General features: G+C 32.9%; 1 protein-coding gene across 4 annotated transcripts; it reads left to right on the forward strand.

Annotated features, from left to right (window-relative positions):
- The first annotated feature begins 4,362 nt into the window (after window positions 1-4,362).
- LOC114403802 (ethylene receptor 2-like) lies at window positions 4,363-8,793 on the forward strand. 4 transcript variants are annotated; one of them, XM_028366966.1, is made up of 3 exons: window positions 4,363-4,710; window positions 5,585-7,496; window positions 8,044-8,793. In XM_028366966.1, exons 2-3 carry the CDS (start codon window positions 5,745-5,747, stop codon window positions 8,581-8,583), a joined length of 2,292 nt encoding a protein of 763 aa, XP_028222767.1. In that variant the 5' UTR covers window positions 4,363-4,710; window positions 5,585-5,744; the 3' UTR covers window positions 8,584-8,793. The 4 variants fall into 4 exon arrangements, with proteins under 4 accessions (XP_028222767.1, XP_028222766.1, XP_028222768.1 ...); XM_028366965.1 differs by having other exon boundaries at window positions 4,363-4,701; XM_028366967.1 differs by having other exon boundaries at window positions 4,363-4,667.
- Window positions 8,794-9,112: the final 319 nt, after the last annotated feature.

Below are 9,112 nucleotides of genomic sequence, written 5' to 3' on the forward strand. Positions count from 1 at the left end.
TGCAGGTTATGTGGGATGCTACCGTGTTTGGGGTGTTTGGTCAATGTCTCAGCATCTTTGTTATACAATTGTGGATTCTGTAAGTCACTTTACATTATTGTTTATTACCTAACTTATTGTTTTAAATTCATACATAATTTACTTTATTTAACAAAATAGGCATATGATTGAGACAAGTATGCGAGCAGGGAATGCCGGTGTGTATGGATTCCTCGAGCCACTGTCCATACAGAGATCTGGGCAATTACAATTTGAATCAGAAAGTTACATTAAGAACTAGATGCAGAATTCAAGGAGAGATGTGTACCTAGGAGCCTACTTGAATGAGTAAGTTAAACTGAACAAATGAATTTAAATAATGTATAATAGTATAATAACTTATATTGTTCTCCACTGCAGTGCACATTGACAGATGGCCGTCATTTTGCCTAAGGAAAATTTTGTCATCTGGTTTTGTTTGTTCACAATAGGCCAGACAATTACCTCAAAAGAATTATTAACAAGTCAGTTATATTTTTCAATACATTTACATTAGCATTAGTCAGGAACATCAATATTTTAATCGTACAATACACATCCATGTTTGTATTGAACAACACTTTGAAAGGATTTCACGATACTCCACAAAGTAAATCCAAGGTTGCTGCTAGGTGGATTGTTGTTAAAGTAAGTCATTTAAATAATGCTTCCAGTTATATTTTAATACTGTGTAGACTAATTTGTACTTAACATTGAATATCTAAATTTCATAATGTATTTAGTGTAATAGACAAAAAGGAAGTTGTTGGACAAGTGGCCTTAATAACTTAAGAGGGGGATGAATTAAGTTAAAAAAATTCTCGTTTAATTGACTTCTAAATTCCCTTTTAAATCTATATGTTAAGAATATTGAATATGAAGATGAAAGTTATATCAACAGAATACTTCAAATGTGCAAGATAAATAAAATATGCAAGATAAAGTAATCAAGATAAGGAAGAGAGGAATGCAAACTCAGTTTACCCTGGTTCGGTCACTTCCTGTGCCTATGGCCAGTCCTCAAGCAACCAACTTGAGATTTCCACTAACTTTGTAAAAATCCTTTTTACAACTTCTGAACACCTGAGAGATCCCTTTTCCTTGTGTTCAAGAAACTCACAATTCAAGAGACAAACAATCTCTTGATCTCAATAAATCTTTAAAGAAAGTACAAATGTTTTTCTCTCTTTTAGAGAAGAAGATACAAGATGAAGTTCTTAGAAGAATCCTTAATTGATTTGCAAGTGTTTGGCCAATGATTTATTTTTGCAAGGATAAGACAATAAGGTTCTGAAAAACTCTAAAAACTTTCGTAGATAAGTCACATATTTATAGGTCCTTGGTGGATTTTCAAAAACTTATGAAGGGATGTGACTTTTCAGAGTAACTTTTAAAATTTCCTCACTGGTAATCGATTACAACTCTTTGGTAATCGATTACATAGTTATGTAATGAGGAGTCATGACTTTTCAATTTGAATTTTTGTAGTTTCATTATTGGTAATCGATTACAGACAAGTGGTAATCGATTACAACTTTCAAATTTCAAATTTCAAACTTTCTAAAAAAGCTTTTTAAAATAATTTTGTTTCTGGTAATCAATTACAATGCTTGGCAATCGATTACCAGTGGAAAAACATCTTTTTCAGAAAATGTTAACAATATTTTAAAATCTTTTTATAATCAATTTAAAAACTATGTTGTGAGACCAAACCTTTACAATTACTAAGAGACTATTTTAATAAAGATAGACTAAGACTTAGCTTTCTTCTTGATCTTTGTTTTCTTGGTCTTGATTTGGACTTGAAATAAAACTTGTGTTGATTTTGTCTTGCCATCATCAAAACCTTCATACACATATATTCACATGCTTTGAAAGGATTTGACGATACTCCACAAAGTAAATCCAAGGTTGCTGCTAGGTGGATTGTTGCTAAAGTAAGTCATTTAAACAATGTTTCTAGTTATATTTTAATATTGTGTAGACTAATTTGTACTTAATATTGGATATCTAAATTTCATAATGTATTTAGTGTAATAGACAAAAAGAAAGCACTGAGTGTGGATATTATGTCATGCACTGAATGTCAACTATAATCTTAGGAAGTTTCAAGAATAATTGGGAAATGATGATTTTTAATTCAAACGTATTTCATTTTGTTATAATTGGTATTATATATTATTAACTTATGTTTTATTATATCATGCGGTATTTCAATGATACTAGACCATTGGACTAGACAGATTGAAGGCGCTTTACATCCAGTTGACAAACTATTATTTGAAAGTTAAAAATGAAACAATTAGTGTTTAAGTAATTTTGGAATTGTAGTTTAGTTAATTTACATTTTTTATAATTCATGTTATATGCACATTAAATATTCTTTTAATTCATAGTAAATATTTAGTTTTTATGGAATTTATGCTACAAAATGTTTAAAAATAGAATGAAAATTATTTGCCATGGTTCTGCTTTTAAATTTACAGATTAATTTGGGGTTACTAAAAATACAGACAATACATTAAAAAAAATCCAAAAAACAACATCGATTTTTAGTAAAAATTGATGTTGTATGTATATATTAACATCAGTTTTTTTTAATAACCGATGTTAAACTTCATTCACAACATCGGTTTCTATAAAATCGATGTTGTATGTATAAGTCAAAATTGATGTTAATGTGAAGATATGTGACTTTTTTTTTTATAATTCTTACTATATAACATCGGTTTTGAAAAATCGATGTTAATGGTATTGCTTTCAACGTCGGTATTTTTAACATTAGTTAATAATTGATGTTGAAAGTCCTTAATAACCAATGTTAAAATTCTATTTTCTGGTAGTATCGACAAATAAAATCACATAACGATGTCACATTGGTATAAATTATTTTGTCAATTATTATTCATTTTTATCTTATAATATATAATTTTTTATTAATAATAATTTGTAATATTTTACATCTTGATTTTTTATAATTTTTTATTTTTAATTACTAAAAATATTTAACATTGAAAAATATAAATTTGATTACTACCAATCCAATCACAATCTGCAGTTAGACATTGAAACTTCGAACTAGTACTTTCATTGCTTCAACCACCGTTTCAATTTTAAAAGCATTAATAATATTTCATAAATTTATTAAATATTAATTAATTACATATTTGCATGTTTTATTTAAGAAATTATTAATGTCTCATTAAACACAAATTAGTTGCATTATTTTCATATTTATTAATGTTTTATTTTATATTTAAATTATTAATCTCTTATATATTTAAAATAATATTAATTACTTTTTCAACGTATACCTTATTTATCAATTAATGCTAAAATACTAATTTATTGCAAGTAAGGTTATGTTAAATAAAGATATTTGATTTTAATAATATAATAAAATTTTATATTTAGAAAATACTCTATAGATTATATTTGATAAAATTAGCTGAAAGGTAAAAAACTAATTAATAACTAAAAATAGTGAAGGATAAAAAAAAATTAGACACTTACCTCCAAATTGCCTTTTGCACCCTTTTTGAGTTTTTTTTTTTTAATCTTTTGAAGTCTAATCAATCCAAAATGTAATTTTACATTCCAAAAGTTAAAAAAAAAAAAAAAAAATCCATGAAGTAACAACCGTTGATGCTTATAATTTTTTTGCCCACACAAACTTGAACCACAAACAATTTCACTAAGTTGTAGTTAATCATCTAGTTCATAGGCTTTAAGAGATTTTTCTAGAGAAGTTTGTCCATTAAGAAAAAGAGAGTGATATCAATTCATCATTATCCATATTTTTTTTCTTTTCTAAACATGGTAATTAGAATAATTAATTAATAACTTAATGTGTTGAAATGCACAAGAAACTGAAAAGGAAAGAGACAAGATACAGCACGGAAAATGTTTGTTTATTTTCCTCTTTAGCCTAACTGGGAAACCAAAAGAGAGAGAAAGGAGAATACAACTGAGGAAAATAGAAAAATGGTATTGTAGAGTGAGGGAAATAAAAAGCAAAACATTCAAATCTTTTTGAGAGTGACAAGGACGTTTCAGTTCAAAAGCGCGTCCAAGTTCTCTTCATGTAAGAACGTGGACCCTCTCTCTCTCTCTTCCCCGCGAAACAACGGCGCTATACTCTTCATGTGGTTTGCTTTCGACACTCTTTTTTTTTTTTCTGACAATAACAACTATGATATTAATATGATCTAGTTTTAGATGGAAATAATGATTAATATTTATTAAAAATATAAACACACATAAAAAAATATATATTTTTAATTTATTTCATACTTAAAATCAAAATTTAAATCCAACACCATTTCATTAAAAATCAATTCGTCCTAGTCGAGCCTGCCACTGCTCATTCCAAACAAACAAAACCACATTGCACACAACACAGGACATAACACACTTCTCACACCCCTTTCTCTCTTTAACCAAACAACACAATACTACTACTATGGTTGTGTTACTTGAGCAATACCTTAACATCCACAACAAGTACAGAAACACCACTTTCATCATTTTTCTTCATCTGGGTGTCTCTTACTTATGCTCTTTTCTATGTTCTACTTCTGCCCTTTACTTGTCACACACAACGCAATACAAAACTCTGACACCCCCACTCACCAGATTACAGGCACGAGGTAGTTAAGCTAAGCTAAGCTGGATTTGTGCACAGTAAGCAAGGTTTTGTTTTTTTTTTTTTCAGTGTTGGGATTTGTTGCTCGATAAAGTGGGTTTCTTCTTTTGTGTTCTTCTCCCAATGATAAAAAAGGGTTACACTTGCTTAATCAGTGCATAAAGAAATGGGGTTGTGGGATGATGAGAGAGTGCTTTTCTTTCAAAAGATGAAAATGTTTATAGAGTTTTCGGTCGAAGCCTTGGAAGTGGATTTCGAAATTTCGGGAATGATTATAAGGTTTATAGCAACTTTTATATCTCGAAGGCGGTTCTTTTTTTTTTCTTCTGAATTTCTAAACCGCATTATAATTGGTTTTTTAATGGCTATTTTTAGTAATATGTGGTGTGTGTCCTTAATCAGGTTTTGGTGTCTCCTGGGTAAGGATAAATGATTGTTAATTAAGATCTGATTAAGATTGGATTATATATATGATTGCAATCTGAGTTTTATTTATTTTATATAAATTATTGGGTTGTGTTTCTGCAGATACTTTATTTCTTAAAAAAATTGGTCTGCATTACTGGGGTATTTTATTTATTAATTTTTTTAAGGCAGTTAACGTTGTTGGACTTTCTTTTTAATAATTTTTGTGTGCGATTTGAGGGAGGGAGTTCTTGTCTTAGCCTTATTTTTTTAATTAAAAATATATAATTTGGTTGATGAAAATGTCTTCTTTACTATTTATTGATTCATGCCATTCCACCAAAAGGGGGTGTGTGGATCGAAAAAATGTTAAAACAAAAAGAATTATAGGTTTCCTACACCTTTTTATTTCTTCTATTTATTTATTATTTTTGTGTTTTAGATCTCGTAGTTTTTCTGTGGCTTGGATCGTACCAAGTTTGTAATTTTTTTTATTGTTTAACTGTGTTATGGCAGGAGACCATAGTTGAAGAAGCAACATTGGGAGTTGGTGGTAGAAAAATTGTTGAGGCCTTTGCTTCTTTTTTTTTTTTTTCTGAGTTCGTTATTCTTCACTGGTGTGTGGATTAATTTGTATGTATCACTAGATGGATTGAAGAAGCATCACATTGGGTCAATGTTAAAGGCAGTGTCATTTGAACTGTTGTTAATATGCTTGCTACTTCTTCGCACATGTGTGTGTGCAACAACAGATAATGGCTTTCCCAGATGTAACTGTGATGATGAGTCCAGCTTGTGGACTATTGAGACCATTTTGGAGTGCCAGAGAATTGGTGATTTTCTGATTGCTGTGGCCTACTTCTCCATCCCCATTGAGCTACTTTACTTTGTTAGTTGCTCAAACTTCCCTTTCAAATGGGTCCTCTTTCAGTTCATTGCTTTCATTGTACTTTGTGGAATGACACATTTGTTGAATGGGTGGACTTATGGTCCCCACACTTTTCAACTCATGGTGGCACTCACTGTCTTCAAAATCCTCACTGCCTTGGTGTCATGTGCAACTACCATTACCCTCCTCACCTTGATCCCTATGCTGTTGAAAGTGAAGGTTAGAGAATTGATGCTAAAGAAAAAGACTTGGGATCTTGGGAGGGAGGTTGGAATCATAATGAAACAGAAGGAGGCTGCAATGCATGTGAGGATGCTCACTCAGGAGATTCGCAAGTCGTTGGATAGGCATAAGATTCTCTACACCACCTTGGTTGAGCTGTCTAAGACACTTGGTTTGCAGAATTGTGCAGTGTGGATGCCAAATGTTGAGAAAACCGAGATGAACCTTACGCATGAATTGAATGGGAGGAATGTTAACTGTTCTATACCCATTACTAATCCGGATGTTGTGAGAATTAAGGGAAGTGACGAAGTGAACATAATTGATTCTGATTCAATACTTGCCACTGCTAGCAGTGGAGTTTATGGTGGGGCAGGACCAGTTGCTGCCATCCGCATGCCGATGCTTCAGGTTTGCAATTTCAAAGGGGGAACGCCAGAGCTAAGGCAGACGTGTTATGCCATATTGGTTTTGACTCTTCCTAGTGCGGAGCCTAGATCATGGGGCGCTCAAGAGCTGGAGATCATTAAGGTGGTTGCTGATCAGGTGGCTGTGGCTCTGTCTCATGCCTCGATTCTCGAAGAGTCTCAGCTCATGAGGGAAAAGTTGGAGGAGCAAAATCGAGCTTTGCAAATGGAAAAGATGAATACAATGATGGCGAGCCAGGCGAGAGCTTCGTTTCAGAAGGTCACGAGTAATGGAATGAGAAGGCCAATGCACTCAATTTTGGGGTTGCTTTCGATGATGCAAGATGATAATTTGAAGAGTGAACAGAAACTTATTGTGAATTCAATGCTAAGGACCAGCACTGTCTTGTCAAACTTGATAAATGATGCCATGGACTACTCAACTAGGGATGATGGAAGATTCCCTTTGGAGATGAAACCTTTTGGATTGCATGCTATGGTGAAAGAGGCAGCTTGTCTTGCCAAGTGCATGTGTGTTTATAGGGTCATTGGCTTTGTGGTTGATGTTGACAAGTCTTTGCCAGACAATGTTATAGGTGACGAAAAGAGGGTTTTTCAGGTGATTTTGCATATGGTTGGGAATGCAATAAATGGTAACCATGGAGGAGGGGTTCTTGTATTTCGAGTTTTTGCAGAAACTGGAAGTCAAGGAAGGAATGACCAGGGATGGACAACCTGGAGACCAAGCTCTTCTGGCGGGGATGTAAATATTAGATTTGAGATAGGGATCAATAATGGTGATCCTGAATTGGAGAGTTCAGTTCCTTCAGGGCAGCTTGCGGGTACAGATCGCACTAGTGATAAGGTTGAGGAAAGATTGAGCTTTAGCATTTGCAAGAGGATAATCCAGGTGAGTTCAGTTCCTTCAGTTCATTAAGGTGCTGTTTTTAATAGTCATTCATACTTAATACTTCAAAATATGTTGGTTGGTTGAAGACTATTTTCTCCATATGATTCACTTAGACATTTATCTGTTATTTGATGCATGCATGAGAAAAATCGTGGAATTTGAATCTTGTTTGCAAGGTGGCTTAGTTCATCCCTTGTTTAGGACTTGACCTTTGATTTACATTGTTGTGTGTTCTCTTACCTACATTAGCAGATGGTGTGAACTGATGAAGATATATATAAACAACTTGCGTATTACGATTGTTAGATGTAATAATCTAGAATCTATATAGGTTTTATTTATAGATTTTGTTAGCTTACTTGGTTAATCATTTTTTAATTGGTTAATCATTTTTCTAATTTGTTCAAGCCAAGGTCCTTTAAGTGCCAATGATTAGTATACTATATATATAGTTGGAACTGTGAAAGTACTAGTTTCTATGTTCTCTAATATTTTATTTTTCTTTCCATTGATTTTGCACTTTGTTTGTCTACTATGTTACTGCCAGTTGATGCAAGGGAACATATGGTTAGTACCAAACGCTCAAGGTTTTCCTCAAGTCATGGCCCTTTTTCTTCGGTTTCAACTGTGGCGGTCTATTGCCGTATCCAACTCTGAACCTGGGGAAAATTCTGAGACATCCAATTCAATTTCTTTCTTCAGAGGTCTGCAGGTCTTGTTGGCCGACAATGACGATGTAAATAGAGCGGTGACACAGAAGTTGCTTCAGAAACTAGGCTGTGTTGTGACTTCTGTTTCTTCAGGATTTGAATGCCTTAACGTCATTGGACCTGCTGGTTCTTCCTTTCAAGTCATTCTTTTGGATCTTCACATGCCTGAGCTTGATGGGTTCGAAGTTGCAACGAGGATTCCCAAGTTCAGAAGCCGGAATTGGCCTGTGATTGTTGCCTTGACTGCAAGCACAGATGATTTGTGGGAAAGATGCATGCAAATTGGCATGAATGGAGTCATAAGAAAGCCAGTTTTGTTGCATGGAATCGCTAGTGAACTCAGAAGAATAATATTGCAGGGAAATAGTGTCATGTGAGGATTCATGCTGCAAGTTAAAGCACTTGCAACATATCAAGAAATTAAGTTATAAAAAAAATTCCAGTCACATATTCCATAGAATTTGGTAGCTCAAAGAACTCTCTGGCTCCTATTTTCCAGCAATATTCCAGCTTAGAGATGTTGTGTTATACCCCTACTTTCATAAGAAAATTAAATGGTATACAAAATAGTTCCTTAATTTCCCTCAGTGTGCTTCATTTTGCTATTGTGTCATGTGTGTATTTTCAATTCTGATTCATGCATCTTCACATCCATGTAATCAGAAAATGGGAAACAAAATGAATTAATCGATTAATAAAATGGCACACATAACTTAGGCTAAGAGGATTAGACCCTTGGGGTCACATCAAAGTTGTACTTTGATAAAGAACCTTCGTAGTACTTTGCTCAACAATTTTGTGCATTCCATTTTTCAAAATTTACTGCTATTGAAGTTTTTCTTTTTGGTACAAAATATACTGCTATTGAAGTTTTTCTTATTTCTTGGATTTTAATTTTAAAATGAC

The sequence above is a fragment of the Glycine soja genome, chromosome 20 (genome assembly GCF_004193775.1).
Source record: "Glycine soja cultivar W05 chromosome 20, ASM419377v2, whole genome shotgun sequence".
Lineage (NCBI taxonomy): Eukaryota > Viridiplantae > Streptophyta > Magnoliopsida > Fabales > Fabaceae > Glycine > Glycine soja.